General features: G+C 28.7%; 1 protein-coding gene across 2 annotated transcripts; it reads left to right on the top strand.

The window, feature by feature from the left end:
* Positions 1–130: 130 nt before the first annotated feature.
* Positions 131–19,003, top strand: LOC101237604 (uncharacterized). Of its 2 annotated transcripts, none has more exons than XM_065810861.1 (6): positions 131–273; positions 602–653; positions 3,820–3,912; positions 11,637–11,721; positions 18,285–18,393; positions 18,708–19,003. In XM_065810861.1, exons 1-6 carry the CDS (start codon positions 192–194, stop codon positions 18,839–18,841), a joined length of 555 nt encoding a protein of 184 aa, XP_065666933.1. In that variant the 5' UTR covers positions 131–191; the 3' UTR covers positions 18,842–19,003. The 2 variants fall into 2 exon arrangements, with proteins under 2 accessions (XP_065666933.1, XP_065666932.1); XM_065810860.1 differs by having other exon boundaries at positions 530–653.
* The last annotated feature ends 273 nt before the right edge of the window (positions 19,004–19,276 follow it).

The following is a 19,276-nucleotide window of genomic DNA, read 5'->3' as shown; positions in this document are numbered from 1 at the left end:
GGTTAGAATTTTCTGAAATACCAGTAAACTAAATGTTTATCAATATTTGAAATAAAAACTAGACATTAGTATTCAAAAAAAGTTTACATAATTCTTTTTCTGTAAATTGCTGTTTTGTTTAACTCTTATAGTTTGTATTAATAGACTAACTTAACTAGTTATATTAATTTTATAATCAATTTTTCAAAAGCATGACTACACCAGTAATTATAAATAAGTCACTGGAAAAAAGTGTGATAGATATCATGTTAAGAAAGTTGTTCAAAGTAAGAGGTATGATAAAAGCTTTTTAAAGTTTAAGGTATGTAACATTTTAGAAGTAAGAGGTATGTAGCATTTAGACTTCAAAATAAGTATGTAGTAGATATGCAGAGTTTTTAAAAAGGATATGTTTTAGGGAGGTATGTTTTATGCGGATGTGTTTTAGCCAGATTGTGTTGTTATATAGTTACAGTTAAGTTTTTTGTGTTTTTTTTTATTATTTTATTTATTTAAGTTTTTTAAAATTTCTACCTTATTTTAAACATAGTTGCAGAGGGAACAGTTAAGAATTCTGTTATTTTCCCCAAAAACTCTGTAGCTTTTTTAATTCAATCTATAGAAGAACTGTACCCAAGCTTAAAGAACTCTTTCGATGTATCTGTTATTGAAAGGTAATTTTTTAAATGTTTACTTTTATGTGTTTATATATTTATTTATGGTCTTTGAAGTAACTTTTCATCCAAAGAATCTTACTTCATGCAAAATTTTACAAACCTATTTGCTCTTTGTAAGACTAATAGGTTGTTTCATCTATGGATCCTAGTGTTGATGGCGTGAATACTTTAATAGTCTTGTAATCATCTAAGCCTAAACTTAGGTATAAGTTCAGCTAATTGTAATGTTTATCATTGCTTCAGTCTGTCACCTTTTTCTTTGTATTTTTTTGATATTTTTTCTTTATTCTACTGTTTATATTGTTGTGTTTAATATGTTTAATGCTTATATACCAAATGGTTTACATTAAATAATAAATTCATTTAATAGTTTTTTAAACAACTCAAATCAGTTACTTTTGCTTTTAAATTGTGCTCAGTTTCTCCTAATTTTCCTTTAGATGATATAGACTATTATGATCATACTAAAACTTTTATTTTTAATCCCAGAAAAACAGGTTAATCCATTATGAGACATCAAAACACTCAGGCATCTGTCATTTAAGTTGTTACTCACTTAAACTCTTAAATCCTGTCACAGTATTTGGCCTGGCTTTAGTACCTCTGACCAAGCTGGCTTTAATATCATAAATTTTTGTTCTTAATCTTTTACCCAGATAAGAAACTTTGTGATTCATTTTTCAGACAATATACGGGGTGCGGTGAAAATTCTGTCCCACTTCTAAAAAATCATTGAATGTGTGTATTTCTCAGAGAATTTCATTTGTTTTTACTTTATCTTACTGGTTTTAATTGCTATTTACAAAATTTCTTACAATTTAAACTTTATCTTACAATTTTAATTACTATGTATTTCAAAAATAAAATTTTCTATTTTTAGGAAAATGGACGCGAGAAAGAGACGGATCACAATCATTGAATTGTTGAAAGCTGGAAAAATCAGTCTGCAAATTGTTTCTATGACAGGTTATCTGAAGCGAATGGCTAACAGGGCCATAAAACAATACAAAGAGTTAGGAAATGAGATGGACCGCCCTTGGAGGGGCTGCCGGCCAACTGTAGTCACTCCACTCAACATCAACAAGGTCCGTTGCAAGATCCGCCAAAACCCTTTGCGCTTGATGAGAAAGATGGCCGGAGACTTGGGAATTGATGAAAAAAGTGTGTGAACAATTGTCCAAAAAAGCTTGGGTTGCGTAGTTATCGAATCGATTGGGCCCACTTCTTGAGTCATCAATCAAAAGCAAACAGAAAGCTACATGCCAACAAGATGTTGCATCCGATTGCTGGTGGTCGATTGAAGTGTAATTCATGGATGAGAAGATTTTTATGATTCAACCTATCCACAACTCCCAGAATCTTTGTCAACTTCTCAAGCGTGGTTTGAAGAGCACTTTCGCAGCTAAATTGATGGTCAAAAGGCATTTCCCTAAGTCAGTGATGGTATGAGCAGATGTATGTGCTACCGGAAAGACCCCGCTCATATTCATTGATCAAAACGTGAAAGTTAATGCCCAAGTTTATCAACAAAGCATTCTGAGAGATGTGGTGGAGCTGTGAGGCTCAAATTACTTTGGTCAGGCTGGATTTACACTACAACAGGACTGGGCCCCAGCCCATGGAGCCGCGTCAACAATCACTCTCTGTAATCAACTCTTTTTGGGATTCTGGGGCAAGGATGTTTGACCAAGTAATTCACCAGACTTGAACCCCCTCGACTTCTCAATCTGATCAATCTTGGAACACAAGATATCAGGTAAAAGATACACAACAGTGGATGCCTTGAAGTCGGTTCTGAAGAAAGCTTGGGATGAAGTTACTGTCCAAGAGCTTGAGACCATCATTGAGAGCTTCTGAAAGCATTTGAAGAAGTGCATCGATGCTGATGGTGGAAACTTTGAACATTTATTATAATTTTTTGGTTCTTTCAACTTGAATAAAAATGTTGTTACATTTTAATCTTTCTTGCAATAGATTTTACTATCAATTGGTTACCTTAAAAAGTGGGACAAAACTTTCTCCGGCACCCTGTATATCACTTATCTGATATTGCTTTTTGCTGATTTGTGTTTTGTTTCTGTCAGTTTTTTCTTGTTCTTCTTTATGTGGTTTAGACTATGAATCGTTTTATTATAATTGCAGTATTAAAGTTGGTCTTGATAGGCAACATACTCTTTCATTTCTAGTAACCTTTCGAGTACTGCTAAGTTCTATTTTTGGTCCTGTGTTGTTGTTAATTATCCTCCTGATAAACTTTCTACTAGAGTGGCTCTATTTACTTTGATAGTTGTGTTAAAGTCAGCATTTGACAATGAACCATCACTTTTTGATTCCTCAGAATAGCTGATCTTAATTATGATTTCTCCTCTGTGTCAGCCTTAAAGTTGCAGTGATGAGTTATAGTTTACTGCTAATATTTTTTTAAATGTTGCTTTCTATCTTGATGAGTGGTAGTTGTCTGAGTCTGAGACTCAATTGACTGAGTCCTATGTTCTATCATAATAAGAATGCATCTCTTTTGGATTGGATTTTTTCACTGTGTCTGTTCCTTCAATGTCAAAAAATTGTATTTATCTAGTTTTTTCCTTGAATATTAATGTTTTTCTTTCTTGTCTTCGTGTTTTCTAGACTCATACAGTTTACAGTTTTATAATTGTTTTCTTCCTCATAAACTCTCTTTTTCGCTTTTTTGTAACTCTTAATTTTAATAGTGTTCGCTTTCAGCTTTGTTGAATTTAAATTTATTTAAAAAAAAAGATTTATCATCAATGTTCCCCCTCATGCTTGTAGCAAATGTTTTATTTAAAAAAGTTTTATCATCAATGTTTCCCCTCATGCTTGCAGCAAATGTTTTAAAAAGTTTTATTATCAATGCTCCCCCTCATGCTTGCAGCAAATGTTTTAGGAATTGCAGTGAATTGTATTAATAATAAAATATTTTTTGGTTTCGTTTTTAGTAGTTGGTTGTTTTAAAAACTAAGTATGATAATTAGTGGGCACAAGACGTGTTTGATATGTTTAAAACATATTACAACATGTTAATACGTATTTTAGACACCTAAAGCACAAATTGTGCTCACTAGGTATGAGATTACCAATTTAAATATTGTTTTTAGATATGATACATATTTAGGCTTTGTAAATCTTTGATTTAAACTTTTAGAGTGCAAAAGTTTATGAGATTGCATCGCAATGCTTATATATTTCTTATATCAGATGTTGGCTTCCAGAATATTCTTCTTGAGATACAAAAAATGTGAGTTGAAAAAAAGTTTATATAAGACACCTCTAAGAACTCAAAAGAAAAAAAGAATAAAAATTTAATTTTTTTTTTTTAATTAATTTATATAATTTTATTTTTATTTAATCAACAAAAAAAATCAAAAAGTACATATTTTATGTAGTTTTTAATTTTTGAAATTTTTATAAAATTTCATTAATATGCTAATATAATGATCATTACTATGCTAATATAAATAATGTCTACCTATCTATTAAATAAAATATTAGTTGCTAAATTATCTTTTTTAGGCATATTGGTTTTGTATTACATTTCTGTGCCATATTGAGCCTGCTATTAAACATTGGTTATATCATTTAGTAGAAGTTCTTTTGCATTAGCTTTTTTAGATACTATTCAGTTTAATTAGTATTTGACACAAGCTTTAAGGATAATGTTACTAATAATAAACTCATATATTCAAAAAAGTAAATATGCTATGAGTGCAACTGACTACTCAAATATTGATCGGTATTTAAAAATAGTATTTTAAATAATAATAAATGATTAGTTTTTATAAATATTATTATTAATTGGTTACAAAAAAATATGTAAACATTACAAACATCAAATTATTTAAAAAGTTAAATACCACAAGGTAACATCAAAGTTCATTCATGCAGTGATTCAAAATTTTATGAAAATCTTTTCAGACATGAAAAATAAAATGCAATTATATAGAAAATTATTGTAAATGACAGTTTTTAATCATTTCTATTCAAAGTCCTTTCAATTAATTCAAAATTCTTTTAAAGTTGATACCTTTGAAAAGACAATAATGAAGTATGCTAAGTCAAAAATATTTTGCAACATTTAAAATTAAATGATTTATTTTTGTGTTCAAGCTAAAAACAGATATATTTGGGTCAAAGCTATATATCTAAAATTAAGTAAATATTAACAGACATGTTGAGTTTTCATTTTTAATCTTGATAAAATAGTTAGCATACCTGATTAAACTTTGATAATCTAAATAATGTTTTAATGTTTGCTTATGACTTTGTCATAGTATTATGCATCAAGTTATGAAAAAAAAAAAAAAATGTCATTAAGTAAGATATGTATTATATTTTTATAGTTTTTAATGTATCAAAAATTATAAAGGTTTTTTGTTTTACTTTCATTTATCTTCTCTTATCTCTGAAAACTATATATGAACATGTCTAAAAACTATATATCTTTGGGGATAATGTGAAACCGCATAACTAGGATTGGCTACTATAATTGGATTTTAATATAATTTTATAATTTTAACACCAAATATCTATTGTTGACATTACAAAAAACATGAATAATACTCTTTAGACATTTAATTCTTACCCAATTTAATATGAACAAAATTTGTAACCTAATGTATAGGGTTATAGATAATATATAGGTCATTTCAAGAAAGAAAATTCAATTAAAAATTAGAGACTAAAAAACACAGACCAACCAGAAGATGTTTATATTACTCAACTAAAAAACACAGACCAACCAAAAGATGTTTATATTACTCAACTAAAAAACACAGACCAACCAAAAGATGTTTATATTACTCAACTAAAAAACACAGACCAACCAAAAGATGTTTATATTACTCAACTAAAAAACACAAACCAAAAGATGTTTATATTACTCAACTAAAAAACACAGACCAACCAAAAGATGTTTATATTACTCAACTAAAAAATACAGACCAACCAAAAGATGTTTATATTACTCAACTAAAAAATACAGACCAACCAAAAGATTTTATATTACTCAACTTGATGGCAAATAACTAGAACATTTTGTGTAGAATAATTTTTAAAAATATTATGGTTATATGTAAGTAATGGAAAAAAACATTCTGATTTTATTGCGTTTTTTTTTATGGCAGTGAGAGCTTGTGGACAGATTATAGTTGTATTGATATGAATATCTTACAGAATACATTAGAACTTAGTAAAACACACTTATAACAGACACTATAAAGATAAGAAAAACTATAAGCATATGCTTATCTAAACACGCTATAGTTAAATCTGTATATATATATCAGCCCTCGGAATTAGGAAAAATGAGATTGGCTATAAATTGCCTTACACTAACTGTTAGAGGTCGGCAAAAAAAAATTTGACATAAAGGGGTTACCATAAAACATAGAAAGAAGGTTGGCAATTTTTTACCGACCTCAAACACTTCAAGAGCAGCAGTTAAATCGGCATTGCCGGAAGCCGACCCTAATTCTGAGGGCTATATATATATATATATAACCCTCAGAATTAGGGTCAGCTTCCGGGCTATCTGAGGCTATATATATATATATATATATATATATATATATATATATATATATATATATATATATATATATATATATATATATATATATATATATATACATATATATATATACATATATACATATATATATATATACATATATATATACATATATATATATATATATATATATATACATATATATATATATATATATATATACATATATATATATACATATATATATATATATATATATATATATATATATATATATATATATATATATATATATATATATATATATATATATATATATATATATATATATATATATATATATATATATACCGTCAAAGGGGGTTACTTTGGCCAAAAAACTTGCACCTTAACACTTTAGTAATGTTATATTTAATATGAATTGTAGTAAGTTTGTAAAAACATTTTTAAACTATTAAATAAAAGATTCCCTATCCATCCATACCACTTTTTTAAATATTTAAAAATAATATATTTATTTGTGGTTATTTTAAAAATTTGGCCAAATTTACCCAAGGGTTTGGGTTACTTTGACCACTTGTTGTTTTCTCATATAAAATGCATTGTAAAAATATTCTAGTACAAAGATTGAGTAACTATGAGTACCCATTGAGTAACTATGGCCCAAAGGAAAGTAATAGACAAATTTAAAATTTCAAAATCTTATTTATTTATAAAGCATTAAAAGCAAAACACGACATTGAACTTAATTGAAAAATTGGTTACACATGTAAAACTGAAACCTGTCAAGTAAATTCTAAACTAAAAGATTTTAGTTGCAAACTAAAACACTTAAAAAGGAAAAAAAACATCCAGTTCAGGAACTTTAAAATGTCCTCTTTTGTTCAATAGTTTTGGAGGCTCAATTTTGGAAATGACATCCTTCCAACTGTAAATTAACTTGTCTTTCTTCTGGGGCCAAATCCAGCACTTGCTTTTCTTCTCCATGCAATCAATTGTTGGCCCTTCTTCATTTACATCAGGCATCTTGTCAATGAGTCCTACATATTAGTTTTTTTGTCATACAACACCACTACAAAATCGCCTTCCTTCAAACACTTCTTTTCGTCCAAGCTCATTGTAGGAAAATCCTGTCTTTCAAGTCCAGTATTATCTTCACTTTCTGAAAAGTTCAAATTATCTGACATGTCGTGGAGTGACATAATTGAGTCATCATCACTAATGCTATCAGGACATTGATAGCGCATTCAATTTCTTTCGCTTCCTCTTCTCTTTTGTGTTACTTTTACACTCATCTCTTTTGTTAGAAATGTGTTCAATAAAGGTTTCACTGACAATGCTGGAGTCCACTTCTTTCTGTGGAAGTCTTTTAAGAACATTTTCTTTGCAGAGTGGATAAATACCAGTTTTTCTAAATCCCGAAACAATATTGTTTCCTTTTTCTGCATAAAGTCCATCAATCAGCTCTTTTAGCAGTCTAGGGAATATATCTTTTGGAATATTTGCCAGATTTCTTCCATGTTCTGATTCTTTCCAAGTGGCCAAAGTTACCCCATTTAGGCTGGAATAGGTTATGCCATAACATTCTTAGCAATAAACAAAAAAAATTGATTACATATTATTGTAATAATTTAGATAATGTCTAACAACTATATATATAAGTAATTAGAGTACTTACTTGCTTTGTAAATTCGTATTTAGTTAGGTGTACATGGAAAAGTTTGGAAGGTAAATATTGATGTAACCATAACAACAAAACTTTTACTGCCAGTAGTGCCAACCTAAAAAAAGCTGAAAAATTAAATGCCCACATAATAATTAAAGTTAAAGTGTAATCTATGATTTGCATGTATGAAAGTGGGAAAAAATATATATTTAATGGAGTTATAAGCTAAATAATCTTTTTACCGAAGTGTGGCCAAAGTTACTCACACTGGCCAAAGTAACCCCCTTTGATGGTATATATATATATACATGTATATATATATATATATATATATATATATATATATATATATATATATATATATATATATATATATATATATATATATATATATATATATATATATATATATATATATATATGAATATATATATATATGTACATATATATTTGTCAATCAAGGTGTTCCCATAGATGCTCAATAGAATTAAGGTCAGGATTTTGCGAAGGTCATTCCATTAATCAAATTTTTTTGGTTTTGAAAAAGTCTTTCACAAGGATCGAAGTGTGCTTTAGGTTATTGTCCTGCTGAAATACCCATCCTCGAGGCATTTTGTCTTTAGCATGTGGTAGCATAACATCCTTAATGATATCTTTGTACATATTTTTGTCCATTATGACATCAATCAAATGGATAGAACCGACACAAACTCTATTGAAGCAACCCCAGACCATAGCGTTTCCACCTCCGTGCTTTACTGTTGGTAGCTGGTATTTAGGATTGTTTCTATGGCCTTTTGGTCGACGAACATATCTAATACCATCAGATCCAAATAAGATAAACTTAGATTCATTACTAAAAAGTACTTTCAACCATTGTTCTCTTGACCAATCGAAAGTTCATTAGCAAATCTCAAGTGTGCTTTTTGATTCTTTATAGAAATAGGAGGTTTCTTTGCGGGACGTCTTCCAAATAGATTTTTAGGCCTCAAACAACGCTTGGTTGTGTCAACACTATATTTTACATTATAAAATTCTTTTATTTCAGCATTAAACAAGTATTTTTGTGTGGATCATTTTTTGCGGCACGAATTTAAATTTTATCTTGTCTTTCAGATGTAATTCGAGGCCTTCCTAACTTTAGAGAGATTCTATTGTTATTCTTTTCCTTATATCATTTATGTATATCCGCTACTGCTGATTTTCCTTAATCAAACTGATCCGGTATGTCTCTTGTAGTTCTGCCTTGTTCAATGGCACACAATACCGCTTCTTTTATACCTGATTTGGAAAATTTTGAAAATGACCTATTACATTTAATTAAAATAATAAAGTTTTGCCCTATAAAAAACGAATTTCAAACAGAATTAAAGTTAGATGTTAAAAAAATTAAATCAAACCCTAATATTTTGGTTTTTGTTGATAGAACAAATAACATTTACTAACTCACAACAGAAAACTATGAAAAAATTTTACGCAACGATATTATAAGTTCTTATGAGAAAGTGCCTAAAAATTTGGAAAACGCAATTAATTTAGAAGCGCAAAGTATTGCTAAAAAAATAAAACTTGGTAACAGAATCGAATCAACTGTCCCTGCTTAAGCCTTCGTAACACTAAAAGACCATAAACCAAACTTTCAAAACAAACTTCCTTGTAGGTTATTGGTTCCCTCAAAAAGTGAGATTGGACATGTAAGCAAAATTAAATTGGACAAAATTAATAATATTCTTAGAAATAAATTAAATTTGCAACAATGGAAAAATACCACTGATGTTATAAATTGGTTCTCCATAATCGAAAATAAAAATGACTGTACATTTATTCAATTTGATATTAATGATTTTTACCCTTCAATAACTGCAGGTATTTTAGATAAAACAATTGAATTTATGAAAAGCCACACAGTTGTTCCTGAAGAAACAATCCGTATAATAAAACATTTTAGAAAAACCTTACTTTATTTTAATAAGGAAACTTGGAAACAGAAAAACATACATGACTGCTTTTATGTAACAACGGGCAGTTATGACAGAGCAGAGACTTGTATGGACTATACATTATAGATTTATTAAGTAAAATAATTAAAATAAAAAATGATTTAGGCCTTCATTGCGACGATGGTTTAATAGTAATGTGTCAAAAATCTGGTCCACAGCCTGATAAAATTAGAAAAGATATAATAATTTTTAAAAATTTTGGCTTTTAAATCAAAATAAACATAAATTTAAAAGTTGTGAACTTTCTTGATGTCACATTTAACCTCTTTGAATTCATATGAGCCTTTCAAAAAACCGAATGATGAATTATTGTATATTAATATTAACTCAAATCATCCACCCCAAATTCTAAAACAAATCTCGATTTCAATTAATAACAGGCTAAACCAAAACTCTTCTAATAAAAATGTATTCAATTCCTCTAAACGAATATTTGAAGATGCCCTTAAAAAAAGGTTTTGAACTAAAATTTGACCCTGAAAAAAAGAATAAAAAAAAGCGAAATAGAACTAGATATTTAATTTGGTTCAACCATATAGCAAAAAATGTTTCCACTAGCATAGGAAAAGTGCTTTTAAAATTGGTCGATAAGCATTTCCCGCCCTCTAATAAATTATATAAAATTTTTAAATAAAATTTTAATAATACAATTTTTTAGTTAGTTACAGTTGCACAAAAGTTTTTAGTTAGTTACAGTTGCACAAAGTTAGTTACAGTTGCACAAAAAATATGGAAAGAATTATAAAAGGTCACAATAATGCTTTGTTAAACAAAAAAGAAATCCTAAATAAAAAAACTACAGAAAATTGTAATTGTAAACAAAAAACAATTGTCCAATGAGTGAAAGTTGTTTATCCAAAAATGTGGTATATAAATGTGTTGTTTCCTCTAAGAATGTACCTGATAAACAATATATTGGCATAATAGAGGGTGAATGGAAAAAACGTTTTGCCAATCATACGCAATCTTTTAAAAATAAAAAGTATTCAAATGACACCATGCTGTCAAAATATATATGGGAATTGAAAGATAAAAATATTGATGATTTTATACTGAATTGGTCCATCCTTAAAATAGCGCCTGCATATAACAATATTTCAAAAAAATGTGTACTATGCCTACAAGAAAAATTTGAAATAATTACACATGCAAATCAAGAATGTTTATTAAAAAAAAAATTGGAATTAATTTCTATATGCAGACACAAAAATAAGTTTCTCCTAAAAAACAATAAAAATAAATGAGCTCAAATAATAGTTACATTAAGTCTCCCTTTTAAAAAATATTTTTCTGAAAAAGCATAACTAATCATTTCCGAAGAATTCTTTTTATAGTAATGTCAGCAAATTCCACAAATGTGTGAAAATTTACAATAGTTAAGACATTAGTGACTTCCTGTAATTTAATATTTGGTATAAATTGAAGTTTTATTAATTTGATCATTCATTTCTGATGAGTCTTAATTGATGAAACACAGTTAAATAAGAAAAATTTTCGTTTAGTGATTTCCTACTAATTTATATATATATATGTATATATATATATATATATATATATATATATATATATATATATATATATATATATATATATATAAACTTATATATATATATAAATATATATATATAAACTTATATATATATATATATATATATATATATATATATATATATATATATATATATATATATATATATATATATATATATATATATATATATGTATATATATATATATATGTATATATATATGTATGAGTGTGTATTTATGGAAATTTTTTTTTTCAGGTTTTTAAATGAAGATGTAACATTTTTACCCTGTACAGGAGTTGTTCAGTGCTTTAATATGATCAATGAGATTATACTTTCCAAGGTCAGTATTTGCAGTAGAAGAATTTAAAATAGAGTAAATGATTTGCCATTATTGATTTTTTAATCTGCAAAATATTTCTAATTAATAGATTTTTTACTCTATTAAACATAAGTATGTTTAATAGAGTTAAAAACTGTACATAAGTATGTTTAATAGAGTTAAAAACTGTACATAAGTATGTTTAATAGAGTTAAAAACTGTACATAAGTATGTTTAATAGAGTTAAAAACTGTACATAAGTATGTTTAATAGAGTTAAAAACTGTACATAAGTATGTTTAATAGAGTTAAAAACTGTACATAAGTATGTCTAAATGGTTTGCATCTTTTTCTTTTTATACACATTTCTGAATGATGTTTTTTGTATATATGTACACAAAAAATAATTTAAACTGATTTTAATAATACTTTGAAAGAATGGTTCTGAATTCAATTTAAAATTCATGGAAAAACTTCACAAATTGACATAGATTCCAAAGATATTATTAGTTTTATCATAGTTTATTGCCTACTTCTATAATGTATACTTATATTCTTCAATAATATATCATTTCATTACTTCTTTTGTGGCTGGGCTTCCCTTTTTTTAACTTGATTGATCCATGTTTATGTCAAGTCATTGAATTAATAATAACTATAGTACCAAAACATATAAAGCATAAAAAACAACTTTTATCAATTTTTTTAATCTTTCAACAATATTTGTGGTTTCAATGCAGTTTTTATTCACATAAATTTCACTTCTTACATAAAATGTCAAAATTGGCATCAAAAAAGTTTTTTTGCATTTTAAATAACATCAATAATGTAATAATTGTAAATTATTGCATTATTGATGTTATTTAAAAAAATATTAAAACATATAACATCTTTTGAAGTTAAAAAAGCCTAAACTTGCGTTTGACTCAAACTCAAATAAATTGTCAAATTAGTTTGAAAAATCAAACAAACAAAAATTGTCTGCAATAAATGTAGTTTTGAAAAATGAAATTAGTCAGAAATATTATACTTAATAATTTACAGTTGTAGGCAAAAAAATAGAAGTCTTTAGCAAAATAATTATTTATAATGAATAAAATCTTGTTTAATCTTAAATATAAATTAATGATTTTTTACATAAGTGGTTGTCCATAAATTATGTCACACAATTTTTGACAATTTTTGACCCCTCACCCCACCTACCCCTTCCTTGTCACAACACAACAAAACCACTAATCCTTTCCTCCTCTTGAGCGTGACATAATTTATGAAAAACCCCTTATTGTGATACAAATGTTAAATAGGAAAATTATAATATTGATTGGTAGCATTGGGAGTTATAACATTGGTAGCAATGTTAAAGTTCAAGTGTGGGAATCCCTGAATTTTATATTTTAATCTGTTTTTAAAAAAAACAGTTGCTTGCTGTTCTTTTTTCTTTCTTTTTTTTGCATAAGCTATTTGTTTATTGGACTTTATTGACATTTATCAAAGGTAAAAATATTATTAGTGTTAATTTAATGAAATATCCTTATAAAATAAGAAATTTGTTTAATTTTAACAAAAATAATGGCCATGGGGAGCATTGTAGTAAAGAAAAGAGAAAACTAATGGTAAAATTAAAATAGCATGCTGCTAAACATGTTATTTTTATTTTAAACACACAAAAAAAAAATTTAGGGTTTTTCCTATTACAGCGCAAGGCGTATCTATAAGATTGATTGAATTATGGGCCAACATATTTATCAGGAAATTTTACAAAACAATATGTTGCCCCAGAAGAAGATAAAAACATAGCAGTTTTAAGGTAAAAAATTGGTTTGTGGACAAGGGGATTGTAGTTATGTCTACGCAGTCACCAGATCTTAATTCCATCCCAAAAAACTTTGGGCCGATGTCAAAGAAAGCAGTTTCTAAAGAAGTACCAAGAAATCAGTATGAATTATGGAAGATTGTTCAGGATGCTTGGAAAAACATTTCTTTACAATATTGTCAAGAACTTCATGCCAAATTTTTTTTTATGTAATTTGATAATACATGTAAATAATAAAACCTTAATTAAGTTCTTTGATAAAATATTTTATGGTACCAAGTATCTGAATTTTTTTTGTAATATTTTTCTTGTTTAAAATGATTTTTTTGCAATTTTTGTATGTTTTTAACAATATAGAGTAAATAATTATTAGAAGAGTTAATTAAATAATTATCTTTCAGTATTTTAACATAGATTATAAATATATATTATAAATAATAAAACAACAAACGATAGAAAATTTAACTATGTATTATATTATTTTTAAAATTATATTAAGTATGTATAATGTACAGAATGTTTCATAAAATCTTTTTGGTTCAAAGCTTTTTTAATTTTTTACCATGATCAGGATGACAAATATCTCTTTTGTTACATACACCCATTTTTTTAAATTTAGCATGAATTAAAAAAAAAATTTCTGATTCACACCCAACAAGGCTGCAAACAACCACTATTAAGTTAGGAGTTACTAGAAAATAAAGGATATAGTTGAAGAGCAAGAAAACAGTTGACAAAAAACTTAAAAAGTTGTAGGTTGAATGAGTCAGGAAAATATAAAGATAAGAGAGAGTTTTAAAGGGTTGAAGTGCGGGGGAAATAACAAGAAAAATAAAAGTTGATAGAGCATGCAGTAACAGATACAGTAAAAGAATGAGTCAAGAAAATGAGTTTTGGTTGAAGGAGCTAGAGATGATAGCTCTTTTAGTTGAAGGAGTTAGAGATGATAACAACTATGATAGTATTTTTAGAAAAGAGAATGCAACTTTATGAAAATGGGAAAGAGGCTCAAGCTTGGCAGGTAAAGCAGGTCCAGCTGTGTTTACAATACGTTTTTGGACCTTGTCTAGAAGAGAATCATCAGAAGAACCAGCTCAAATATGACAACAGTATTCCATAGAAGAACAAATAAAAGATTTTTAGAGAATGGAATGGAAGTAGAGTAAGAAAATAGTGAACACAGTAAAGAGAAGCAACCTTAGCAGATGCTAATTTAGCAACTGATTGTATATATGGTTTCCATGAAAAGTAAGTAGTAAACAATAGTCCAAGAAGGTATAAAAAAGAGGACTCTGTGAGAGGGTTGCGATTCATCAATATAGAAATGTCGACAGCATTGCGATAGTTGTTTGCAGTAAATAACTAAGTTTTGTTGGAGTTGAAATTCACAAGTCACTGTGAACTCTAATCTGTTACAAAAGTGAGATTAGATTCAAAATCAGCTGCCTGTTCTAAGGGATCAAAAAGAGAAGACTTTTTATCATTTTTATCAATAAGATAAAGTTGAGTCATCAGCAAATAGAGCCACATTAGATGTAAGGTTGTCAGGAAGATTATTAATATAGACAAGAAACAAAATAAGACTAAGGATAGAACCTTGAGTTAACCCAGAAACTACTGGAAATGAAGAAGAGTGTTGGTCTTTGAGAATGACTTAAAAGCAGTTAAAAAGAAATGATTTGATAATCATAAAAACTTTCCCAGATACACCATAAAAAGTAATCTATTGGAGAAGGCCAACATGCCACAGTTTGTTAAGAGCTTTAGATATGTCTAGAGCAATAGCCCTAGCCTTGCTGCCACCATCTGCAGATAATGTCTCTACCGCTACACCACTACCGCATTATACGCGGTAGTATAGTAGAATAGAGTGCTTGATTGATAAGCAAAAGGTTTCAAGTTAGATTCCTACCGTGTCCCTCGTAATACCCTGCTCAACTTGTTTCTCCACGCAGCGGCCTTGTTTGTTAAGAGTCATATTTTAGAGTTATCGACTTAAGAGAGTTGTAACCACAATTAAGTAGCCTCCTTGTCTGTAGTGGCCTTCTTGGTCTTGGGGAGGTGAATTAACATTAAAAAAAAAAAAGTCTAATGGACGATATAATCTTTCAGTCACAGTAGTTAGCAAGTCAGCCGTAGAGCAAGAGAATCAAAAACTGTATTGGTTGTCTGACAGTAAGTTATTTGATCCAAGATGGTATGTTAGAAATGTGTTGATCAAAGACTCAAAAACCTTGCTAATAACAGATAGAAGACTGATCAGGCGATAGTTGGAGGAAACTCTCCATAATTTTTATAAATTGGAACCACAAATGCCATTTTCCAGCAGGCAGGAAAACAAAATTCAGTCAAGTACTTATTAAATAGTTTAGAAAGATTTAAAGAGAGTTCTCGAGAGCACTTTTGTAAGACAGACAGGAATTTTTTCTGGACAACAAGAGTTTAATTGAGATATGATTTAGCAACGAAAGAGTTTTTTTTGAAAAAAAGGGATTACAATTAGATATAGCAGCTGCACAAGAAGATGAAAATCATGGAGTAGAATGAGATTAGACTTGACATGGAACACAAAATTGGTTTTCAAGACAAACTAAGTATTAAAATGAGCAAGGCATTAGAGTCAACTTATATATATTTACTTTTAATATTTACGCTAACCAGTCACAAATTTAACTATCTGAGAAGGAGGTTGAGAAATGCAGAAGTTATGGGCTTTTGTGCCAACAGAGTCAATGGTGTTTGAGCCAAGCCATTTAGCCTGATGAGCATTAAAGCCATGAATAATAAAATTTTTGGCAGAGGGGTAAAGAGAAAGGGCATAGTCAATTTGATTAGAAATTACATCTAAAAGAGTGCAGTCTCAAAAAGGAGAACGATAAAAAACAAAAAGAAAGATAATAAAATGTAGAGGATGATGCCAAGCAGAAGCAAGTAAAAGATTAGTCAAAGGATTGAAACCTGATTTCTTGACAAATAAATGAATTGATGTGAAAGTATACCCCCAAGCCAAGCATGCGAATCAAAGAATAGTACTCATCAATATTAAGATTTGAAGAAGAAACAATATTAAGATTTGAAGAAGGAACAGCCAAATTTATATTAGTCTCACAAAAGCAAGCAAGTCTGGTGAATTTTGAAAGAGGTAAGATTCAACTGATGGAAGGTTACATTAAAGACCATGAATATCTGTAAAAGATATACTGAAACAGTTAGGTAAAAGGGATGGTTTTTTATGTTTAATAGTTTGGGTTACTTTGAGTATGGTTTAAGTCTAAGTTTAAAGAAAACTTGACTCATTCATAGATTGGCATCCCAAGTTTTAGTCTTAGTCGTTTTAATCCTTAATTCTTATTGTAGGGGCCCTTATTAAAGGGCTAAGATATTATTCCTTTAAAGTCTTAGTCCTTTTAGTTAATCCAATGTTGTATTGAAGGGCTCCTTATGTAGCCCCAACAATGCACACCAGAAGCATTAACAGGGACACTATCCATACATAACATGGGGTTGTCAATACTCTGATAATTTACGGCTGTTGATGTTACTGTTGATGGAATCAGCCTCTTAGAGCCGGCCTTAAAACCATTAAACTGAGTTTTAGAGCTGTACTCTCATTAGGTGATAACAGAAAGAGTTGCGTAGCCACTATCAAGGAGGCACAATCAAAAATCTATGAGTAGAGTCAAGCTCCTTTAAGCAGCAACCATGCATCATCCTAAGTTGGAAACAGTGTAACTCAAGTTTACATCTACCCCAGCTTAAGAGATGAAGAAGGGGTTTGAGGCTGGTCATCAGAATTATTCTGCTTACCCCTAAAGTCTTTGCCTAGAAGGTCTTCTACAAGACAAAATCTGGATGGATTTAACATCTACCCAAGACAAGACACCATATCTTGCCTTTACTCAACCAAGAGTTCCAAGGCAAGGGAATTTTAGCTGGACGCAGTTAACATCTGCCCAAGATGAGTATTTTTATTGAGACACCATCTCTAGCCTTTATTCAACTAAGAGCCCCAAGGCAGGAAATTTTCAAATCGGCAGCTGGGCATGAGGCAGGTAGGACTGGGTCACATGTTACCAGTAGCAGGGTGATCATAATGATCCTGAACCTGTCCTGACCTGGAGTAGTTAAAAGAAGTTACTTCCTGTAAACAGTACTTTAAAACATTGATGGGAATATTTTGGAAATAGGGAAAAACATTCTAACACAATACTAGAGATTACTTTGAGCGTAAGTTTTACAGTTGAAGTTTTTACTAGTTTTTACTGAACTCACGCTGCATCAGCAGTGGTAGGTCAAACTGCTTTGACCTACATATCCTAGCTTAAAACAAAGTAATTTGATTCTATTATCACTTTGATCATTTTCAACTTGTAACTGCAGAAGAGCTTCAAGGATACAGTTGCTATGGTTCTGCGAAGAATTTGTATACACCAACTTGAATATAAGATTAATAGGATTGTTTGTTAACATTCCAAAATTTGTACTAATCTGATAAAGTACTAACTAAATGCAAGTTAAAATAAAACATTAAATTCCTCGTTAAAAAAATTAAAATTTTAGAAAATCTTCTCAAAAATTAATAATGCATATTTTAAACACTTTTTTGAATATCTTTTTACAACTTTTTAGTATATTCTTTTTAGTATATTCTCAGGGAGCAAAAAATTTGAAATTTGTTTTTAGCTGAATTTATATAATATTTCTACCGCTTTTGCAAAAGTGATAATAACTCTACATTGAGTGAAGCTTTTTAAACACTTCGCTTTTCATAGGAACCAATTAATGATAAAATGGCAGATGCGAAGAAACTTTCAGAGGGCATATTTTCTGAAAATATTATATGTGACATTATTGAGAACAATGTTAGAATTTCACAACATGGTATGAGTTTATTTTAACCACCTGATTATTTCTCCTTATATTTCAATTTTATTAAATTATTTATGTTTTTATTTGCTTTTTTTGATTATCGCCTTTTCCTTTAACAACAAAAAATTAATACACATTTAGACTATTTACTTTATTTTATAGAGAAAAACATGCTCATATATAAATTAAGTTTGTTTTTAACATTGCTTTTGATTTTTTGTAGATTTTTGTTTTATGTTGAATTTATTCTATTTTTTTTTTAATTTAAAAATGCGATTTTTATGTATTCCAAAAATATAATCAGTTTATATTTGGTAATTTTTTAGATGCTATGGTGGCCCAAGATGGTTGTCAGACAGTAGCAAACTTATCGCGTGCTTCCATAGAGCAGTTAATGGAGTTCAGTTTATCGGTGGAGACTGCTAATAAAGTTCGAAATTTTTTCCTAGCAAAACATTAGTCAAATGGATTAGTGGTTGTTAGTCAGATTTGGTCTGACAAAAGAGGTCGACCCACTTTGACTGATATAAGTTTAGGCGTGATGTGATGTAATGTTGTTTAAATAAGTGTAAATTTATAAAATAATGTTCATTTAGATCTTGACAAAAAAAGACGTTAAGAATTTTATTTTTTTGTTTTTCGGAATTTTTATATTAATAATTTGCAAGATTTTTATGAGCGAAGCAATTTTACACCTATGCATCGGTGTAAAATTGCTTCGCTTATAAAAATCAAAAGACTTAGTTAACTTGTTAGACGTTATAAAACGACCACGAGGTATCGTTACAAGTTATCGTGAAAATCGCTTCACATTCTTTTTACATTTTCAATTTTTTAAAACACTAAATTTTCATTAGAAAAGTAAAAAGAAAAACTTTCCGCGTGCAGCATTTAA

This window comes from Hydra vulgaris, chromosome 11 (genome assembly GCF_038396675.1).
Source record: "Hydra vulgaris chromosome 11, alternate assembly HydraT2T_AEP".
NCBI lineage: Eukaryota > Metazoa > Cnidaria > Hydrozoa > Anthoathecata > Hydridae > Hydra > Hydra vulgaris.
Note: the sequence above shows the minus strand (reverse complement) of the source record. Positions and strands in the feature narration are given on the sequence as shown.

What these genes read in the sequence shown, in the direction of transcription:
- LOC101237604 (XM_065810860.1), top strand. Translation starts at nt 192, where the DNA reads ATGACTACACCAGTAATTATAAATAAGTCACTGGAAAAAAGTGTGATA. An exon ending in AAAGTTGTTCAAAGTAAGAG is followed by an intron (nt 274 to 529) that starts GTATGATAAAAG and finishes TTTTAAACATAG; the next exon opens with TTGCAGAGGGAACAGTTAAG. An exon ending in TGTTAGAATTTCACAACATG is followed by an intron (nt 18,394 to 18,707) that starts GTATGAGTTTAT and finishes GTAATTTTTTAG; the next exon opens with ATGCTATGGTGGCCCAAGAT.